This window comes from Phocoena sinus, chromosome 2, assembly GCF_008692025.1.
Source record: "Phocoena sinus isolate mPhoSin1 chromosome 2, mPhoSin1.pri, whole genome shotgun sequence".
Taxonomy (NCBI): Eukaryota; Metazoa; Chordata; class Mammalia; order Artiodactyla; family Phocoenidae; genus Phocoena; species Phocoena sinus.
The window spans coordinates 12,295,377-12,317,525 of record NC_045764.1 but is presented as its reverse complement, the minus strand read 5'-3'; the positions used below and the strand labels follow the sequence as shown (position 1 = coordinate 12,317,525).

The window sequence follows — 22,149 nt, the reverse complement described above, 5'->3', positions numbered from 1 at the left end:
AATCAACTGAACCTGAGGAACCTCTGAGTTATAGCTGGTTGTCAGAAGCACAGATGACAACCTGGACTTGAAATTGGCCTCTGAAGAGGGAGGACAGGGGCAGTCTTGTGGGACTGAGCCCTTAACCTATGGAATCTGACACTATCTCCAGTTAAACTACAGGACACAAGAACAAAATAGTGGCTACCAGTAGGGAGAGGGAAAGAGGGAGGGGCAACACAGGCGTAGGGGATTAAGAGGTACAAACTATTAAGTAAGCTACAGGATATAATGTACAACATGAGGAATATAGCCAATATTTTATAAGAACTGTAATAAGAGTATAACCTTTAAAAATTGTGAATCACTATATTGTACACCTGTAACTTACATAATATTGTACAGCAACTATATTTCAATTAAAAATATATAAATAAGCAAACTACAGGACACACCCAGTCAGTGTCTGCTGAGAATTGGAGAATTGCTTGGCGGTGTTTAAAAAACACATCTGACCACCTCATCCAAGGTCAATGCTGAAGTCCTTACAAGGATCTAGGTGCCAGGCCATCCGGCACCATCCCCTTACCTCTGACCTCATCTCCACTGCTCTCTCCTCCCCCCACTGCTCCAGCCTCCTGGTGACACCCACGCCCACTCTCTTCTGCTTCCTGTCTTGCCTGGAACACTTTGTTCCCTGAGAGAGTTCCCCCTCCAGCCTGCAGGTCTTCCCCCCAAAGTCATCTCCAAGAAGCCTTCCTTGACCACAGTATCTAAAATTACAACCTCCTTCCCCACTCCACACACTATTTCTTCGGCTCTGTTTCCCCCTTAGCACTCACCACCACTTAACTTATTTATTATAGAGTCTGCTTGTCTATCGCTGGTTTCCTGACTAGAACTAAACTTCACAAAGGACGGGCTTATGTTGGTTTGTGGACTGCTGCTTCCTCATGGGCTGATTCTTCCCTCATTACGGGACTGCAGTCAGTACTGAGCCTCTCCCGCTCACACCAGACACCTGAGAACCGGCACAGTCTCCCCCCCCCCCACCCCCCAGCACTGCAGGTGAAGAGAAACTCACACGCGCATCAGTGGTTCCTCTGTTCGCGCAACAAGCACTAACTGAGGCCCTGGCACTGTCAGTCTGGCCGCTGAGCACCGCCAGTGCGTTTTGCTGGAGAAGCTCCCCACCACGGAATGCTGCGGAACCCAGGGCAGGAAGTCATTCCTCTCAGTCAACCACTAGAACAGGTGAGACACTGTGCCCACTGAGCTTACCATCCGCTGCTGCCAATATGTATTTTCACAACCACCAATCAGCCAGGTTCTGATCCCTTTTAACAAACGCACCCACTTAATACAGTTGAGCGGGGGCAGCTGGTCTGGCGGCACCATTTCACTGCGTCGGTCCCCACCACTGGGCTTTGGTCCCTTCTTCCCATTGGGGAGCGGCCTCAGTGGGCGGGGCTTGCCTCTCAGCCAGCCCACCGGGCGCCACGAGGCCCTTGTCTTAGGGCCTCCACAGCAGCTAACCTAGTGCAGGCCACTTACGGATTTCAAAAGGTTTTTAGCAAGAAAAGTACCTTTTTTTTTTTTTCCCCCAAGAAACATCAGCTCTACATTATCCAAATAAAACTGGAGCAGAGGGGGCAAAGAAGGATTATGAGATGGAAAAACTATAGAAAAAGGTCAGTAACAGTTATATTGGCAAATACTTCTGTGGTACTATGTACGCTATATATATGACATTCTTCCAAACACCTTACTCAGATTAATTCACTGGATGTTCGCTATGAACTATTAAGGAGGCACTATGCGCCACTATCACCATCGCGGCTGTTTCCCCTTTGAGATAACGAGGCACAGAGAAGTTAGCTAACTCGCCCAACTCTTGGGCCCTGTAGCGTGTCATTAGGATTCGAACCCAGGCAGTCTGGCTCCAGAGTCCGTGCTTAGTGTACAGTAGTACATTTTAGAAATCAAAACAGCAGCCCTGTGGCCTGGAGCCAGGAGCCCGGGAAGCGGTGGAGCGCGGGAAGAAGCGCGGGGCGCCGTGTTGACCTGAGGGAGAGGCAGGCAGGGCGGGCCCGGGCGCCGCAGCTCGCTCCGGTCACCTGGGGCTGAACCGGAATTGTTCAATAGTGGACTCGAGGTTCTCGATGATCTTCCAGCACTCCTCGGTCTCAGGCGCGTCAGCACAGCTCTCCATCGAAGCCGCGGTGGTGGCAGCTGGGCCGGGCGCCTCCCGCCGAGTCCAGGACCCGGCGTCCGTCGCCATGGCGACTCCCGGGGAACCGGCAGAGCGCCGGAATCCTGGGGGCGCGGGCGCGGGCGCGACGGGCGGCCTGGAGACTGCCCGGGAGTTGACCCGCTGCCGCTTCCACTGCCCGCCTGGCTCACGGCTTCCTGTTCTCGGTGCGCACGGGCCAGGCCGCCGCTGACATGTCCCCAGGGGAGCTGGACTCCTGTAGATAACCCTGCGGCAGCCAACCACGCCCCGAACTCTTCCGCGCCTTCTCCTGTGCTAAAGCTCTGAGCTCAGCCTCCTGCGAGGCCCGCGCACTTGGGGGCCTGGATGCCTGAACTGCTTTCCTACGTCAGCACCCCTCTCCTCGCGACATTAGATGGAAGCTCGACGGCCCTCGCTTTCCTGACCTTCCTCCCTATGCTAAAGGTCATCTTCCGGGAGGATGAAAAATAGTGCATCCATCTAATAACGATGCCCTTTGCATAATGAGCCTTGGGCTCTCAGAGCAATCCCATAATAAGAGGGAAGCAGGCAGCCTGATGAATTGCCTATACCTGCCAGTTGGCCACAAACGAAGGTGTTCGTGGACAAAAAATTTTTTTGCTGAGATTAATCAGATTTACATTCCTATTTAATATAAAAGGTCAGAACTAACGCATCGTTTTAAGCTATACCGTGTTGTGTGGAATTCATTTTTACTGCTTCTACAAAAATAAGTTCCTTATAGTGAAACTGTTGCTAATCCTTTATTTTAAATTATGTACCACTCATTGACAATGATAGCAAACAGCTATTCTGATATCATCAATATGTCATTGCCTGGTTTTGGAAGTAAGTAATTTCAGTTTAGAACTAAGCATTTCAATCTGTTGTCTACAAGAAAACAAAATATTTTCTTCTCTCTCATAATAATTATGTAAAAAGAAGTTAGTTTGGTATTGGATGCTCAAAATACAAAGAATAAATCACTGTAAATCACTGTAGCATTATCACTACTCTAATATTTAAAGACAAAGATGAAAAGTCCCAAATGCCAAACAAAATTCACAACCAGTGTCAACACAGTCTTCCATGACTGTGTACATGTTCAGTAGTACATTTTAGAAATCAAAACAGTAGTACATTTTTCCTTCGGGAAGTTGAAGAAAGGAGAAAAAGAGCTATTTTTACTCTACGGTGGTTGTTATTTTCAAAATCTAACTTCTAAGTCTACATAGGAAAATTTTACTATATAATGAAAAGAGTATTTAAAAAAATATATGTATATGTAAGTGTAATATATGTATAAATTAAATTGTCTTAAGTGAATTATTTTACCACAATGCATATGAAATTTTTTAAATGAGTAAAATTCCAAGTTAAAAAGCCTGATCCAGGGCTTCCCTTGTGGCGCAGTGGTTGAGAGTCCGCCTGCCGATGCAGGGGACACGGGTTCGTGCCCCGGTCCGGGAGGATCCCACATGCCGCGGAGCGGCTGGGCCCGTGAGCCATGGCCGCTGAGCCTGCGTGTCCGGAGCCTGTGCTCCGCAATGGGAGAGGCCACGACAGTGAGAGGCCCGCGTGCCGCAAAAAAAAAAAAAAAAAAAAAAAAAACCTGATCCATTTTGAACCAGGCCAAGATAGTGAAAAGACTGACAAGCTGTTGGCTGTTTCACTAATGCAATGCTAAATGAATATTTTGAAACTGAGGAGGGAGATCTCACAGTAGATTTCATGAGTCATTGGTCAGCTCTGTGCAGTGTTTGTTGACCTATAGGGATTGCATAGTTACACCATCCCACAAAAACATGTACTGAACAAAACCTCTTTGTTTGCCCATGCTATATAGCATATCAAGCAGCTTCAGACTTCAGTGTCTAGGAGACCAAGTTATGATGATGATTGTTTTTTGAAACTATGAACTACACAACACTTCTTATCAGTTACCTACATTTATCTCTCAGGTGTTCTGCCTTATAAAATTGTTCATTTCTGATCATATTCCCGCCTCCAATACTGTCACTGTCAGATAATTTATTATACTAAATGCAGGCCTTTTGTATCACATGTTGAGTTCATTGATGGTTGTTAATGGAAAGCTTGTGAGCTCTGGATTAAACATTAAAAAAAAATAGTAGCTCTAAAACTTGTTTTAGTACATGGGCAAGGTTTTTGTTTTTGTTTTAACATCTCTGAGCCTCTCTTTTCTCACCAGTATAAACTAGATAATCAACCTGTCTCGGGGTGGTTGGAGATAATCCATAAAGCAAGAAAAGCAGGCAGCACATAAAACGCACTGCAAGTCGAATGCTAACCAGGCCTTCAAAGAGTGTGTTCCTTCCTTCTAAACCACAGCCGAGGAATGTACTATTTTAAGTTTTCCATTTTAAAAATGTTGGATATTTCATAAGCGAAAATAATTTTTACTTGCTAAATTAATAGGACTAAGGCCCCAATTTTAAATTTTCAAGTGCTTCTCTGAAACATGTATACATATAATGTGTCCTTATATGAAAATATCACCTACCAATTTTTAAAAGTGTGAACATCTCAGATGAAATAGCATGAGGATTTGATTGAGTCAAGTGCTGGCTCTAAACATAGAAATTTATATATTGCAATTGGATATTATCTGTTCTAGAGTCTAGCAAAAGTAAAAGCCAGAGGGTTTCAGTGTAGGTTTGTAATTTAAATTCTTTCTAGAGCATCATCCTGCGTAAAGTGCTTATTTTTCTCTTATCATCAGCCCTAATCTAAGATTATGTGGTACAGGCTCTGTTATGTAAACTTGTTTTATTTCGTGCTTCATCCAGAACCAAAGTTCTTTTTTTGTTTGTTTGTTTGTTCGTTTTTTGCGATACGCGGTCCTTTCACTGTTGTGGCCTCTCCCATTGCGGAGCACAGGCTCCGGACACACAGGCTCAGCAGCCATGGCTCACGGGCCCAGCTGCTCCGCGGCATGTGGGATCTTCCCGGACCGGGGCACGAACCCGCCTCCCCTGCATCAGCAGGCGGACTCTCAACCACTGCGCCACCAGGGAAGCCGAGACTAGATCATTTTAATGTCTTAAATTTTGCTGCCATGAGGTAACATGTCCACTCTTATAAAATTCCATCAGTAAGTGCTTGTTGTCTGGCTAAAGCTGAAAACCAAGATGAGAAGCTTGATCGAGAGTTTGGACAGGAGTAATTTTGATATGGAACTTAGATCTTACTGCCAAATGCCCTTGACTGCTGTAGTAAAGGGTATCCTCTATTTAAATCTAAGTTTACAAGGGAAATCAATAAAAATGTGAAAAAAATGTTAGAGGTTAGCCATCTGCAGAAGTCAGTCTACATGAGATGGGGATTCCCTGGCGGTCCAGTGGTTAGGACTCCCCACTTCCACTGCAGAGGGCACGGGTTCCATCCCTGGTCAGGGAACTAAGATTCCCCCAAGCCAGATGGCACGGGCAAAAATAAAAAGGGAGTCCACAGGCTTCCCTGGTGGCTCAGTGGTTAAGAATCCACCTGCCAGTGCAGAGGACACGGGTTAAATCCCTGGTCCGGGAAGATCCCACATGCCACGGAGCAACTAAGCCTGTGCACCACAACTACTGAGCCTGCGCTCTAGAGCCCGCGAGCCATAACTACTGAGCCCGCGCGCCACAACTACTGAAGCCCGGGCGCCTAGAGCCCGTGCTCCGCAGCAAGAGAAGTCACCGCAATGAGAAGCCCGGCACCGCAGTGAAACCAAATGCAGTCAAAAATAAATTAATTAAATAAATTAAAAAAAAAAAAAGAAGTGAGTTCATTTGAGAGAAGATTTATGAACCTGGGGCTGAAGGGAATTTGGGAAATCTCCAAGTCTGGTCATGTGACCAGAGTGGATCTTCATGCCTGGGACATAGGGCATCTGTAACATGTCCACTGTAATATATAATGAGGTCATTCAGGAAAGGTAGAAGTCTGAATGGAGAGCAATAAAAAGGCAGTTACCATAGTTCATGCAATCTATCCAAAGGTGTTAAAAATGTGAATCTTAGAATCAGTGAAAGAAGGTTTAGTAAGAATTTATCAGACAGAGATCTGTTCAGGATGCTCCATTTCATCACATCATAGAGGGATCTAGTCTCGTGAGATGTGGAACACTCATCAGGCTTCTCCATAACTTGGATAAAGTACCCGCATAGTACCATCTAGTTCTCTGTTCTTTCTCCAGTGTCACAAGGCAGCTTGCCAATAACTAATCCAGACTCACGGGTACATAGATTTCCAAGAAAGACTTGGTGTAAACAGCAAAAATGTGATTTTGGTTAGTGTGAGTATTCCTCTGTAGCCTGACCTAACGAACTGATAAAATACAGGATTTAGACCCGCCTTCACGAAGGCTAGACTCAGAGGCAAGGCTTTCCCCACAACAAACCTGCAAGTCAGCCTTTGCCTGGGCAGTCAGCCCAACTCATTAACATCCTGTAACTGCAATTTTAGGCATCCGTCATTGTCCTTCAGCTTCAAACCCTATCTCGGAAAAGTGGTAGAAAAAAAATACAAATTTAGCAATTTCGAGAACTAGCAGAGAACAGGGACATAGGAGAATACAGTAGCATGAAACCCAGGTTGTTATTGTTATAATATATGTTTATTTACCCGGAAATACTTTAGTGTACACTGAGAGGTATTATGTACATGTGACATGGGTTATGCTATAACCAAGCATGTAACCAAGGTGCTGATCAGGGGCACACAGTCCAGGGATGGCCCACCCACCGTGGCTTATCAGGACGCCCACACGACAGAAGGGACTACTTCAAGCTCTGCTGTAAACTGTTCTAAAGCAACAAGCCACACTGTGCCAGTTAATATATGGCACGTCAGCAGTGGGCTTTTATTGAATGTAGTGGTCTATTGACTATCACGGCAGATGGTAGAAGCAGGCTTGAACTGGTGAATTTTAAGATCTTCAAGCTATGTAAATCAGCTAACGTAGTTCATAAATCCTCCCACCCTTGCAGGAACAGTATGCAAGAACCTCAGGAAGGCTGTAACTTAAACCCTGAGGGATGGGGCTTGACCCCTTGCCTTCTGTCCAGCCTTTGCTGTATAGTTGCCTGATGCCCACTGAAAGGGCCTAGGAGCTTGCTTCTGGAAAGTTATCACATCTGCTTCAAGGGAACCATCCACACCTGGCAGTAGTCAGAGCACCTGAAAGAACAAACTTTGTGGACCTCTCTGAACAGGCTACGCTACATAAACTGTTTGGGCCCTACTTGCTAATGAGTGTTTTTTAATTTCTCTTTTGTTTGTTTGTTTTTGCTTTTGATTTTGAATGTTTTTTTAAATAAATGTCTGAGACTTGCTTTCATTATAAGCTGAGAGCAAGGGGAAATAGCTAACCTTGACCTTCATCAAACTCCTTTAAAGGATACAGCATTTATCTAAAGAAACCTAAGAATTGCATGTGACCAAATTAGGTCAGTTTTTTGGGAAGCCAGAGAAATCATAAAAACTTCCTTAATATGACTGATTTTGATGGATAAAATCTGTTTCTTATTCATCCTTGTATCCCCAGGACAACCCATGCCATCCACATAGTAGGTGTTCATTAAGTATTTATCAAGTGAATCAATGACTAACTCCGAATAAGTTCTTTAAAAAGGCCATTCCTAAAGAGCTGTGTACCTAGTAGTTGACACCAAGAGAACTAGGCAGGCAAATCCTGTTGGCTGCTTTCTAAAGGGTAGGCTTAGAGATTAATCCAAGATGCCAGTGCCTGATGGTTGCAGGAATTCATTTGCAACCAAGGGAGAAACAAGATATTTCAGGCTAGAGAGATCTTCATGTTCTGCTCCCTCCTTCACAAAAAAGGAAACCCCTTCTTTCTTCAATGTATAAGTGAGGAGAGGGAGAAGATTGCAAATGAGAACTTCCCATCGGGAAATTCTAGGGCTAGATTCAAGCCACAAGCTGAAGAGACTGGCCCAGTAAGGAGACATGATATGTGTCTGTGATTGTTAGTTGTTTTCTTTTTTTGTGTGTGGTACGCGGGCCTCTCACTGTTGTGGCCTCTCCCGTTGCGGAGCACAGGCTCCGGACGTGCAGGCTCAGAGGCCATGGCTCACGGGCCCAACCGCTCTGCGGCATGTGGGATCTTCCCGGACCGGGGCACGAACCTGTGTCCCCTGCATCGGCAGGCGGACGCTCAACCACTGCGCCACCAGGGAAGCCCTGTGATTGTTAGTTTTATGTGTCAATATGCCTGGGCCATGGTGCCCAGATCTGTGGTCAGACATTATTCCAGATATTTCTGTGGCGGGGTGGGGGGGTGGTTTGGATGAGATTAACATTTAAATCGGTGGATTCTGAATAAAGCCTATTATCCTCTGTAATGTGGGTGGGCCTCACCCAATCATTCGAAGGCCCAGCTAGAACAAAAGACTGTCCTCTACCTGAACAAGAGGGAATTCTGCAGCAGATGATCTGTGGACTTGAACTCGGACATTGGCTCTTTCTTGAGTCTTCAGCCTGATGATCTTCAAATCAGAACAGTAGCATCAGCTCTCCTCTGGGTCTATAGCCTGCTTGTCCACACTGCAGATTTTGGATTTGCCAGTCTCCATAATCACGTAAGTCAATTTCCTAAAATAAATCTATCTATATACTATATTATATACAATCATCCTATTGGTTCTATTTCTCTGGAGAACCCTAACAGAGTGACCAATGAAAAATTAACAGATTAATCAGAGGATACCATTATATTATTTGTAGCACTTAATGTTGATAATTGTAAATATGATGGTTAATTTTATATCAGCTTGACTGGGCTAAGGGATGCCCAGAGAGCTGGTAAAACATTGTTTCTGGGTGTGTCTGTGAGGGTGCCTCCAGAAGAGATTAGCACTTGAATGGGTAGACTGAGTAAAGATTCCCCTCACCAAGGTGGGCAGGCATTATCCAATCTGTTGAGGAACTGCATAGAACAAGAAGGTGGAGGAAGGGCGAATTTGCTCTCTGCTTGAGCTTGGACATCTATCTTCTCTTGTCCTCAGACAGGGATGCTCTTGGCTCTCAGGCCCCCGGACTTAGGCTGGCACTTAACTCCATCGGCTTGCAGTTCTCGAGCCTCCAGGTTTGGTACAGAACTATATCACCAGCCTTCTTGGTCCTTCAGTTTGGTCCTCCTCAATCTACAGTGGATTGTGGGACTTCTCGGCTTCCATAGTCACATGAGCCAATCCTTCATAATAAATCTTTCTCTATTTCACTTATATCCCATTGTTTCTGTTTCTCTGGAGAACCCTGACCAATACAGTAAGTATACTAAAAGGACCAAGAAAAATAATTATTATAAGTCTAACATTTACTGAGTGCTGACAATGCCAGGAACTTTTCTAAGCACTCAACACGCTACTCATTTAGTTGATTATATCAATTTAAAAAGGAGAAATGGAGACACCAAGAGGTGGACTTACTTGCCCAAGTTCACAGAGCTTGCAAGGGTAAGCTCTGTGCACTTGGGCTCTGAGCACTGACAGTCACACTCCAGAGCCTACACACTTAATTGTTATGCTATATTGCTTCACCAAATTGTCATGAGAAACAAATTATTTAGTTCTTCCCATGATGTTAGTTTTGGCAAATGGCCTGAGAATTCTCTCTAAAGCTGTCAGGCCCATATCAGCAACTTAATTATGCATCTGTGTTGCTAGGGCTGCTGTAGAGAATCGAATACATTAGCACACTGTCTACCAGACCCCAGTTACTGGGAAAATTCACCTTTGTGCAATATTAGTGAGAATAAGAAATGAAGCAAAAAGATGTGTATCCTTAGAAGCTACAAAGTTCATGTTGAGGACCTATTTGCTTTACTCCTAGGAAATCTTCTTAACCTCTTACTCAGACCCTATATATCCTAACCATCATGTATAATTCTAACAGTCTGATATCTGCTTTCTACCTCTACAGCCAATAAAAGTTGGGGGACGAGCTGCTGAAAATGATCAGGACATTGACAGCAATGAAAGGTAACGGCTGGCACAAAAGAGACTAAAAAATTCATAACAAGAATTCAGATCACATGGGAGTCTTAGGCCACTGTGAGTAACAAGGAGACTTATACTCGTCACTGGCCCTGAGGCCATCACTGTAAAATAACTAAGGTTCATAATAATGACCACGAGTCACTGATTCTCCTTAATGCAACTATTTTAACACACTCTCTTTAAAAGGCTGGTGTGTGTATAAAACAGTTAAAAAATATTGTCTCAATTCTACAAGTTATTCTAGCTTGATTCATTCTCTGAGATGATTTTCTATAAGCTAAAATTTCATTTTATTCCTTAAATGATAGGTAACATTTCTCTGTCATTGGCATGGGATTGCTTTGCGTGTTGAAATGTCAGAGATTTCAGAGCTGAAGGGACCTTAGAACTGGTATACGTTAGTCCACTCAGTCAAGGACATACAGGTAGTTAGGCCACAGCTACATCCAGGATTTCTTTATCCGTTGGTCTGTCACAGTGTATCGGTGTATTAGGCTGTTGTATGCTACAGCAACAACCGATCCTAAATCTCAGTGACTCAATTCAACAAAAGTTAATTCCTTATTCACACTACAAGTCCCACAGGGTTGGCAGGAAGTTCTGCTGCACACAGCCACTTCGGGATCCAGCTGATAGAAGCTCTGTCTATCTGGAACACAAGGCCTCTTGAGTCATTTTACCAAGAAAAAGAAGGAGAAAGTGTCAGGCACCGGTTATTAGATACTTTGGCCCATTCCACCCACTCCATTGATCAGAGAGAGTCACGGGGCTCCACCAATTGCAAAGGCAACTGAAAAGTCTTTTCTTCCAAGTGCTCAGGAGGTAGAGGGGAGCTGATGCTGGGGAGCAGTAGTAATATCTACCAGGATTCCTTCCATCCCATCACCCTTCTTAAGTAACTTTGCAAACAAGGTAGTGATGGAGATAATAACAATGATGAAGATGATGATGGTAACATCTGATGTTTGCACAGGTCCTGAAGGTCCAGAAAATGCTTCTCTCATTTACCTTATTATTATTATTCGTTTTTTTTTTTAAAAAAAAACAAGCTTTGGCCAGTTTTATTGAAGAAAAATTGTGCATGATTTACTTTTCACCAGTCTGTTCTGGCATGCTTCTAATGATAACAGAATCACCTGGATCAATGATAGCCAGTGTGCATACTCTGTAGTATTTTCCACACGCTGTGCCCAAGTCAATATTATTGCTAGTGTGGTGATGGACACCAGTTTTGGCCAACATGGCATAATACTCTATTTCAGATTTCCTCAAGGCTGGGCAGTCGTTGGCAAGGCTGACCAGTTTCACTTTGCCTTGTCTGATCATTTTCAGAGTCTGCTTGTACCCCAGCACATACTTTCCACTTTTCATAACGAGTTGGAGCCTAGAGTTGAGCAACTCCAGTGACTTTTTCGAGCAGCTGCCAAGATGGCTGGGGAGCAAGAAGGCTCTCATTTACGTTACTTTTTTTTTTTTGAAGATTTATTATTTACTTATTTATTTATTTAATTTATTTTTGGCTGCGTTGGTTCTCAGCTGCGGCTTGCCAGATCTTCGTTGAGGAACGCAGGATCTTTCACTGCAGCGCATCAGCTTCTCTCTAGTTGTGGCGCGTGTGTTCCAGAGTGCGTGGGTTCTGTAGTTTGTGGCACCGTGGGCTCTCTAAGTTGAGGTGCCCGAGCTCAGTGGTTGTGTCACCCGGGCTTAGTTGCCCTGCAGCCTCTGGGACCTTAGTTCCCCAACCAGGGATCGAACCTGCGTCTCCTGCCTTGGAAGGCAGATTCTTTACCACTGGACCACCAGGGAAGTCCCTCATTTACATTATTAATTCAACGGTGTGCAATAACATTCCTTTATCATATGAGAGAACTGAGCTCAGAGAATGTTCAACTGAATGGAGTGATTGGCTTAGTATCACATCAATGAGTATCTAGGAGATGAAATACTGAACGTTTAGTCACAGCTGAAGAGGAGGCCCTGAGGGGAAAGTGGGATAGGAGTTTAACCCAGGAAACGGCCCGACGTGAGAAACCCAGTCCCAGAATTCACTGCAAAGGAGCTTTGAAGCATAAGGGATGAAAGAAATAAAGACAATAGTGGAGCTCGTTTCTAGTTGTGACTCCTTTACTTCTGACCACATACACCCTTTTCTTTCACAACAAAACATGCCTGGCCTATAAGCAGAGACACTTAATATTTATTACACTAATAAAAAAGAAAGTAAAAAACTGCACGTCCCGAATAGCATGTATTAGGTGTTACGTAAGAACACTATTAGATTTGAAATATCACATCTGGCCTGGAAATTTAAGGCAACTCATTGCCTTCAGCTCATTGAATCTAGATGTGACAAAACAAATTACAGTTGTGAAATTAATTGATCATGCTTGAACTATGGGAGAACTTAACAATCAGGATTTTAGAAGCAAAGGTAGCCAAATGAGAACGGCAGACCCAACCCCACAATAAATATTTAGCTGTACTTTTAGCATTAAGTTTGGCACAGAATACAGAGGAGACGTCTGGTCTTCTGGAAACTTACACATTGATGAAGAAGACAAAACTAATGCGTGTAAAATGATACACATTTCTGTAAAACAGTCTACAACAAACTGCTGTTTTGTACAGTGAAAACTCCAAATGATGTAGTAAATGTGAAGAAAACGAAATGCTAAGAAAGAAAGAGGGAAAAAATGAAGGAGGAAGACTCAGTGAAATTTTCTTAGAAAAGCTTGATGTGGACCCAGGAATGGAAGCTGAATACAGTCTGGATAGGTGGAGAGGAAAAGAGAATCAGTTCTGGAAACAGCATGAACAAAGGCTCCAGATACACGGTATTCCTGAGAAAGTGCCTGGCCCTGGCTATGGCACACTGACTTGCGTTGTTCTTAGTTGTGTTTGTGTATCTCTGTCTCATAGATTATGATCATCTCCAGGAAAGGGCCTTATTTATCTTTGTGTAAGTGGTGCAGGCATTGCATGTGGCACATAGAAGGTGCTCAAAACTCTTTCACTGGGGGGCTTCCCTGGTGGCACAGTGGCTGGGTGTCCACCTGACAGGGAAGGGGACGTGGGTTCAAGCCCTGGTCCGGAAGGATCCCACATGCTGTGGAGCAACTGGGCCCGTGTGCCACAACTGCTGAGCCTGTGCACCACAACTGCTGAGCCCTCATGCCACAACTACTGAAGCCCGCGCGCCTGGACCCGTGCTCCGCAAGAGAGACCACCGAGGTGAGAGGCCCATGCACAGCAATGAAGACCCAATGCAACCAAAAATAAATAAATAAAATAAATAAAAATTTATTAAAAAAAAAAACCGTATGGTAATGTATGGAAACTAAATTTAAAAACAAAACTCTTTCATTGGGAATTCCCTTGTGGCCTAGTGGTTAGGATTCCAGGCTTTCACTGCCGGGGCCCCAGGTTCTATCCCTGGTCAGGAAACTAAGATCCTGCAAACTGCAGGGCCAAAACAGTAAAAAATAAAAAAATAAAAAGAACCTGGAAGAATGGGTAGGATTTTAAAAGAAAGAAGAAGAACTAACCTTCAATAATACCAACAGCAACATCTGGGGGTTTATCTAAACTTGTTTATCTAAACAAGAGTTGTGAGTAGTATCACCTCAAAGACAGAGAAACAGATGGTGATGCCTTCTCAGACGTAGTGGTTATGGACATTTCTGCTGCATTGCTAATGAAATGTTAGTTTAACAACTTTTATTTACGTCTCAGTTTTCTGAGACAGAATCTATATTTTATTGGCCTTTGGGCAGATCAGTAGAGGAAGGACTGAACGGGTAATTTACCTCCTCAGTCAGGAAATCATTCTGACTAAATGGGCTTCTTAATAAAATGCAGCATCTTAGCCAACCTCTACTTCGTCTCCTTTGGCACAAAGGAAATGTTCAGCTCTTTTGTTTTCAAAAACCTCAAGGTGTATCAGTTAACCAGCTGTCCTGGATGTGGCTTTGCTGGTTTGTGTACCTCTACTGAATGAATTAGAAAAGAAAAGAAAAGAAAGAAAGAGAGAGAGAGAGAGGAAGGAAAGGAAGGAAGGAAGGAAGGAAAGAAAGAAAGAGGGAGAGAGGGAGGAAGGAAGGAAGGAAGGAAGGGAGGAAGGGAAAGCAAAAAAAGGCCAGGTATGGAGAGAAGTGATTGTAGTGAAAAGATCCAAAGCACCAGTGGGTGAATTTCAGCCTTGTTTAGAAACTCTAGTGATAGTAGAGGCCACTCAACACCTACTTGATTTTTTTTTTTTCCAATTAGGTGTCATGTTCTCAAGACTTTCCTCTTAGACAACATTGAGTCAGGTGGTCTAAGTGCTCAACCTACCACCTGGGCATCAACAAAACATCTGAGCGACATGCATGGATCCTTTAGTGGACCTCAGCCCCAGACGTCTAAAAAAGCACATTTCCCTTCAAAAGTCCCAGGAAAGCAAGTACATGGGCTGATCTGTGGATGCATAGAAGATTATATTCGATTTTTATTTGGTTCAATGAATCAGAGGTGCGTTTAGATGGTGATGTTGTATATTTTGGGTGGTGCTGCCTCTCCCCTGGAGCCTGCCAGGACCATGCAGCAGGCGGCACCCCAGCAAACCAGCCAAAGACAGAGCAGGGATACTTCAGGGCTGACTTATCTCCATTACCCTGGAATTTAAAACCGCCACCACTATGCTGTGTAAAATGACCTCCCAGGATATTTTGCTGCTTTCTCCAGCCCTGGGCTTGTACGAAGCTTTAATAAATACCTGCTTTGAATTTTATCTGCTCAGATCCTTTTAATGGAATTATTTATTTCTCAATCATCTCTATAACTTCTCTTTGGCTTCAATCCTCAGCTGTTGGAAATAGCACTTCTAAAAAAGCCTTCCCTGACCACGCTGGCAGAAACTTGTCTTTATTCTCCATTTCCCTCTTTTGCTTTATTTTTTTGTCATAACACTTATCACCACCTGACATAGTATATATTCATTTGCTGATTGTTTATCTCATGTGCAAGCACACACATGTGCACACACACACTAATATAAGCTACATGAGAGAAGTGAATTGTTTCATCTGTACCTTATTCCAAATGCCTAGAAAAATAGATGGACAATAAATTTTTTACAGGATAAATAGTTCATTGAATCTGCCTCTCTATTCACTGATTCATCCATTTAAATACATAGCTTGTATACAGGTTAGGATCATGGGCTCAGGACACAGATTGCTTGAATCCCAATTCCTCCACTTAGAAGCTGTGTGGCCTTTGGGCAATCACATAACCTCTCTGTGCCTCAGTTTTTTTGGTCATTAGTGTAACAGATATAATAACAATATATATCTCACAAAGTTTTTATGAGTATTAAATGAGACATTAGACAGACAGCACTAAGAACAATGTCTGACCCATAAATAGCACATAAGCACAATGCCTATAAAATCTCATGTGCTCAATAAATGTTAACAATCATTACTCATTTACTCAGCAAATATTTTTTTTTAGTTTTTAAAAATTTATTTATTTATTTATTTATTTATGGCTGCGTTGGGTCTCCGTTGCCACGAGCGGGCTTTCTCTAGTCGTAGCGAGCAGGGGCTACTCTTCGTTGCGGTGTGCGGGCTTCTCATTGCAGTGGCTTCTCTTGTTGCCGAGCATGGGCTCTAGGCACACGGGCTTCAGTAGTTGTGGCATGTGGGCTCGGTAGTTGTGGCTCATGGGCTCTAGAGCGCAGGCTCAGTAGTTGTGGCTCATGGGCTTAGTTGCTCCGCAGCACGTGGGATCTTCCCGGACCAGGGCTCGAACCCGTGTTCCTGCATTGGCAGGAGGGTTCTTAACCACTGCGCCACCAGGGAAGTCCCAGCAAATATTTACTGAATGTTTACTACAGGCCAGGTGCTATACTAGGTGCTGGGAATACAATGGTGAACAAAACCAAAAATGGACCCCGCCCTTATAGAGCTTATAATACAGTGGGAGAGACAGTTATTAATCCAAGTAACCACACACATGAATGCAGAATTAAAACTGCCTTAAATGTTAAGAAGAGCTTGGGTGAGAGTATATTTATAGGGTCATTTGATCTGGTCAGAGACAGAAGAGAAAAATTTCTTGGGAAGTTATGTATGGTGGGGTGAAAATGGATGTAACATCCAGTTTCAAGCTGTTTTGTGTTCTGTGCTATTCTGTCACCCCCTCTTTTTCTTCAAAGAGTCAGCAAGATAAGAATGAGCGAATAGCCTTGAGTTAATAGTGATTTTGCCTTGAAGGAGAAGAGGCTGGTCTCTGCTTAGGGAGCTGTGCTGAGAATGGACTTCAGCCCCAGGCACATGGGCAAGTGGAAACGGACAGGAGACTGAAGTCTCCTCCCCCTGTATCTATACTGGGGGTTTAAAAAAAATCCTAGGAGAATATGGGGATGTCTAATTAAGCCATTTTATTTGGACATAAAGGGAAAGTGGGAGTGAAGTCTAGAGGGGTTTTGAACATCTGTTCATTTAAAGAAACATTTGTTCATAAATAAAATAATTGTTTTATTTATAAATAAAATTTTGTAAAATTTTTACCTCTGTAAAAAATAATTGCTTTTCCTTTTTGGTTTTCCCTTTCATTCTTGGGCTATTTAAACTGCAAACATTCTTAAATGGTTGTACTCATAAGGCACAAATAATTTCATGGCTTTTGCTTTTATGTGGTGGTGCATAGTCTTCATAATTATTCATATTAATCATATTTTTATAAGGAGAGAAACTAAGCCTTAGAACATTACTGATTGCCATCCTCAGCAAATTAAAGGCTAATGGCCCTTTGTTTGAAGGGCAAGTGTTTGGACTGGAGAATTCAGTTAGTTGCACTTCATCCCCTCAGCTAACCCAGCACTTCAGCCGGATGACTACACAGGTGCATGTTAGAGACGGAGGTTAAGGAGTCTAAAGGAAAAAACCCACTCCTGTGTGTCTTCTCTATCCTCAGTACTCCACTACAACACTGCTTCACTTCTGACCCCAGATGTGTGGGTTTTCTACACATCAAGCCATTCTGCAACACCAGCTGGGCGTCCTACAAGTTAACTCAATTCTGACACTATTTACCTGGAGACAGCATCAGATCCCACAGGCTAAAGGCTCAGTACCGCAAGAATGCCCCTGTCCTCCCCCTTCCGGGGCCAATTGAAAGTGCAGGTTGTCACTTGTGCTTCTGACTGACCAGCTAATTAAATTAGCTATCAATTCATTTCCTAGAGTGGCTCACAGAACTCAGGAATACAGTGTACTTAGTCGATTACTGGTTTATTCTAGATGGAAGAGATGCATAAGGCAAGGTCTGAGGAAGACAGCAAGGACACCTCCGGTGCACCAGCTTCCCAGTACTTCCATGTGTCCCCAGCCTGGAAGCTCTCCAAACCTTTCTTATTGGGTATTTATGGAGGCTTCATTACATAGCCATGCTGGACTAGAACTCTGGTCACTTGTGACTGATTTAACCTCCAGCCCGTCTCCCCTCCCTGGAAGTTGGTGGGTGGGATTGAAAGTTCCAGTCCACTAATTTGATTTAATCCTGATTGGTTCCCCTGGCAACCAGCCCCCATCCTTAGGGCTTTCCAAAAATCATCTTTTTTTTTTTTGGTCATGCCGTGTGGCATGCAGGGACCTTAGTTCCCCGACCAGGGATGGAACCAGTGGCCCCTGCAGTGGAAGCGGGGAGTTTTAACCACTGGACTGCCGGGGAAGTCACCCAAAAGTCACTTATTAACATAAACTCAGGTGTGTCGGAAAGGGGCTTGTTATGAATAACAAAAGACATCTTTATCACTCTATCCTTTAGGAAATTCCAAGGGCTTTGGGAACTCCATGTCAGAAATGAGGTGAAGACCAACATATATATTTCTTATTACAAATCACAATATGGGTGGGGGGGAGGGTCAGGGGGACAGTCTGTGGCCAGAGGGAAGACATCACAAGCCAAGCCCATGATCTTGGACACATTGGTCCCATCAGCTTATTCACTGAGCTGGCCGTCCGAGAAGACAATGAGAATAAAAAACAAAACTACAAATTGTTTCAAGCTTTGGAGTCCGAAGAATTATTAAAAGTGATCAAAATATAGTAATAAATAAGATACTGTTGACATCAAGATACGGAGAGATACAATTAAAATTCATTAAGACACAATAAGACACTCTCATCTAGGCTTGCAGTAAAAGGAACTTTGCCAAATGAATTATTCAAGGAGAAATGAGCTGAATGAGGGAATCCTCTCTTGGCTTAGCCATAGTTTAGACTTAGTGCAAACTTTCTCCCCAGGTAACAGTATAGCAAAAAGTTACAAAGAAGCACGTTCGTTTGTTACTTGAGTACTTTACAACAGTGCAAAGCTTGGCATTAGTCCTCAGATTATAGTCTGAACCTTTCATAGTAACTGAGGAAAATGAACATCTGGAATGTAATCTTCCATTTTAAAATGAATTAATAACAGATTCAAGACAAGTTTGTGGAGTCCATGTGAATCCTTTTCCTACTATTTTAAGGGAAAATTTTAAGCAATATCAATGAAAGAGTGTTTGCGGGGTGTTTGTTTGTTTTTGTCGGTCTTGAACACGTTGTGCCCAAGGAAAGAAGCCAGATACAGAAAGCCATGTGCTGGATGATTCCATTTACATGAAGTATCCAGAACGGGCAAAAGAGACAAAGTGGATTCATGGTTGTCAGAGGCTGCAGGGAAAGGAGAAGAGATACAAGGTTTCTTTGGGGGTGATGAAAATGTTCTGGAATTAGAAGTGATGGTTGCACAACTCTGTGAGTATGCTGAAACCACTGAATTGTACACTTTGAAAGGGTGGGGAAATTCCCTGGCAGTCCAGTGGTTAAGACTCCACGCTTCCAATGCAGGGGGCGTGGGTTCGATCCTTGGTCGGGGAACTAAGATCCCACATGCTGCATGGTGCAGCCAAAAAAAGTAAAAGGGTGGATATTACGGTGTGTGAATCATATCTCAATTAACAGAAGAAGAAACATGAACACTTCTTTACCAGAAGTTCTCAGAAAACCTCTCCTTACCTATCAGTGATCTGAACTACAGTACGTGAATGAACCAGTGTCCTGGGGGATGCCCTGTGTCCAATGAGAACCATGTGGGTGCTGAGTGGCTTAGGTTCCCCAGGGCCCATCCCCTAGAGCTAGGATCAACCCTCTTCACCCTATGACTGCTACGAAAAAGAAAACGGTGCCAAGGATGTGGGGCAAACACAATTTCTATTCTTGTACTTCTTTTCTCCTGGCATCCCACATCTTGGGCATGTCTTTATACCTGCTCGTATTCTATTATAACGTATTATAATTGTCTCTTTGCTGTCTCCCGTACTATATCACAAGCTCCTTGAATGCCAGGGCCTCTGAGTATCCCCAATGGCTAGTACAGTGTCTAGTCATGGAAGGTAATCAGTAAATGCTTATTGAATAAATTATTGATTTGAAACTTGGAAATATCTGCTATTCTGGCTGATGGTCAAAATCCCCAGAATCAGCAGTTCCTTATTTGTATGAAGCCATGCCTTCTGATACATCCTTAATGCATTACCCGCAAAAAGTTAAGTATTGAATCACTCATAGCTTTGTGTGAGTTTGTTTTATCAGCTCCTTTCTGACTCAGGGAAGAAAACTAGCCTGGGCTTCCCAGAAGCAGAAAAATATGGAGAGGAACTTGTCAACCTGACCTTTTAGTCTGGAACCAGCTCATGTGACAAGATCATGACCTAATAGTTTTTTCTGTGTGTGTGTGTTTAAAATATGAATTTCCAGGCTTCCCTGGTGGCACAGTGGTTAAGAATCCGCCTGCCAATGCAGGGGACACAGGTTAGAGCCCTGGTCTGGGAAGATCCCATATGCTGCGGAGCAGCTAAGCCCGTGCGCCACAACTACTGAGCCTTCAGTGCTGCAACTACTGAAGCCCGCACACCTAGAGCCCATGCTCTGCAACAAGAGAAGCCACCACAAAGAGAAGCCTGTGCACTGCAACAAAGAGTAGCCCCCGTTCGCCACAACTAGAGAAGTCCCATGCGCAGCAATGAAGACCCAACGCAGCCAAAGATAAATAAAATAAAATTAATTAATTAAAAAAAGTATGAATTTCCAATTGTTTAAGATATACCAATGCTTGACCCAACTTGTTATATCCCACACACACACTCACACACACACACACACAGTCACATCCTCAGAGATAACTTTCTCCAGTTTCTGAACTGGAAAAGAGGCATTAGGCATCTTGAAGCAAAGGTAAAGGGGAAATGAAGTCTTAGTAATTTAAAACAGTTCTTTGAGGTGGTAAATCAGCGTGGACAAAGGCGTAAGGATAGAGATAATTTATATTGTTTGAATCTCAGGGGCCTCTGATAAGGAACTTAAAATTTTTTTTTTTTATTTATTGGCTGCGTTGGCTCTTAGTTGCAGCACGCGGAGTCTTTCATTGCAGTGTGCAGGCTCGTTTGTTGCAGCACGCGGGTTAGTGGCCCTGCAGTCTATGGGAGCTTAGTTCCCCAACCGGGGATTGAACCTGTATCCCCTGCAATAGAAGGCAGATTCTTAACCACTGGACTACCAGGGAAGTCCCTAAAAAGGAGCTTTTGATAAGATCTATAAGGATACCTTCAGCTCTAAAGCCTTAAAGTTCTGGGATTCATCACAGAATAGTTTGTTTGGGAAAGCAGTTAAAGAGAGGTCATAGAAAATAATCTACAGCTTCAATTCTTTAGCTAAAAACTTTAATAGTGTTATAGTTAATTTGGAAGAGCAGTATACCACGAGCTCTGAGATTTATGGGTATAGTAAACTCACTAAGCAGGAATTAACAAATCAATGAAGGGAGGAAATTTCAAGTCTACGTTTGTAGGCAGAAAATAAGGCAGGCGGAGCCTTATTAAGGGCAAGTGACAAGTAATGCAGTTAGAGAAAAACAATTCAATCTATCTAAGTCTGTAAATTGACAAATTTTGAGCTATCAGATACAACCTGGGAAAAGGATTAAACATTATCATGGATATGAGAACTATATTCTATAGAAATATACACAAAATTGGATGTTTACATCGATACTACTTATAACATTGAAAAACTAGAATCGTAATCGTTTTTAAAATGAAATTGTTTTAATAAGTTATTGTACATGTATCCATGAAATAATATATAGGTAAGAAGATACACTATTTTAATAACTACCTGGAGGCAGTCTGGGAACTTGATGAATTACCTTGATGCATGAAATACTGGCTTGTGAATCCATGATGTCAGTACAAGTAACAGGTATTATTAAAAAATAATGATAAAAATTTAAAACGTGTCTGGTGACTCAAGAAGGTTTTCATGGATTGTCTGGGGCTAGTTATAGTAATTCTAGGGGACTCGTTGGGACGCAGGAAAAGGTCTCCTGCAAAACCACATGGGGGATGGAGGACAAGGTGGGAAGGTGAGGAAGGAGCTATTTGGTTGTTTACATCTTTTTCAGGAAGCATGCCTGAACTCCACAAGGAAACAAGGCAGAGGATTCAGGGCTGACACTCGGAAAACCCCTCAGGACCAGGGGGCCGGAGCTGCTGGTAGTGCCTTCTCTTAGAATTACAGCCCAAAGGTTTTCAAAACACACTTTAGAAGATATGATTAAATAGATGACAACCTATTGTTAAGAAGGTAGATTTAAAAAAATCTTTCCTCCAGAGGCATTCCATGTGAGTCCACTTGCATCACAAGATGAGTCACTTCTGAATGTTTCCTGCAGCCTCCGAAATTCAGTAGCCAATTACTTCCACAGAGAACAGAGCTCAAGAGTGAAGGGAAGAATGGAAGAGCTTTGAAGGGCCATTTCCACTTGCTCGTAAACACTCTGAATGAAATGTCAGCTGTTCCAAGTGGTACCAGACTGATTGTATATTGCTCC

General features: G+C 43.3%; 2 protein-coding genes across 2 annotated transcripts in view; both read right to left on the bottom strand.

The window, feature by feature from the left end:
- Positions 1-2,745, bottom strand: part of C2H10orf67 (chromosome 2 C10orf67 homolog) — a 110,999-nt gene extending 108,254 nt beyond the window's left edge. Inside the window, 2 exon segments of the mRNA XM_032619054.1 lie at positions 2,097-2,459; positions 2,579-2,745. Of these exon segments, the coding sequence (XP_032474945.1) occupies positions 2,097-2,459; positions 2,579-2,745 (530 nt within the window).
- An 8,528-nt stretch (positions 2,746-11,273) lies between these two features.
- LOC116747271 (60S ribosomal protein L30-like) lies at positions 11,274-11,688 on the bottom strand. Its single transcript, XM_032619048.1, has one exon. The coding sequence runs from the start codon at positions 11,686-11,688 to the stop codon at positions 11,320-11,322; it is 369 nt and encodes a 122-aa protein (XP_032474939.1). The 3' UTR covers positions 11,274-11,319.
- Between the last annotated feature and the right edge of the window lie 10,461 nt (positions 11,689-22,149).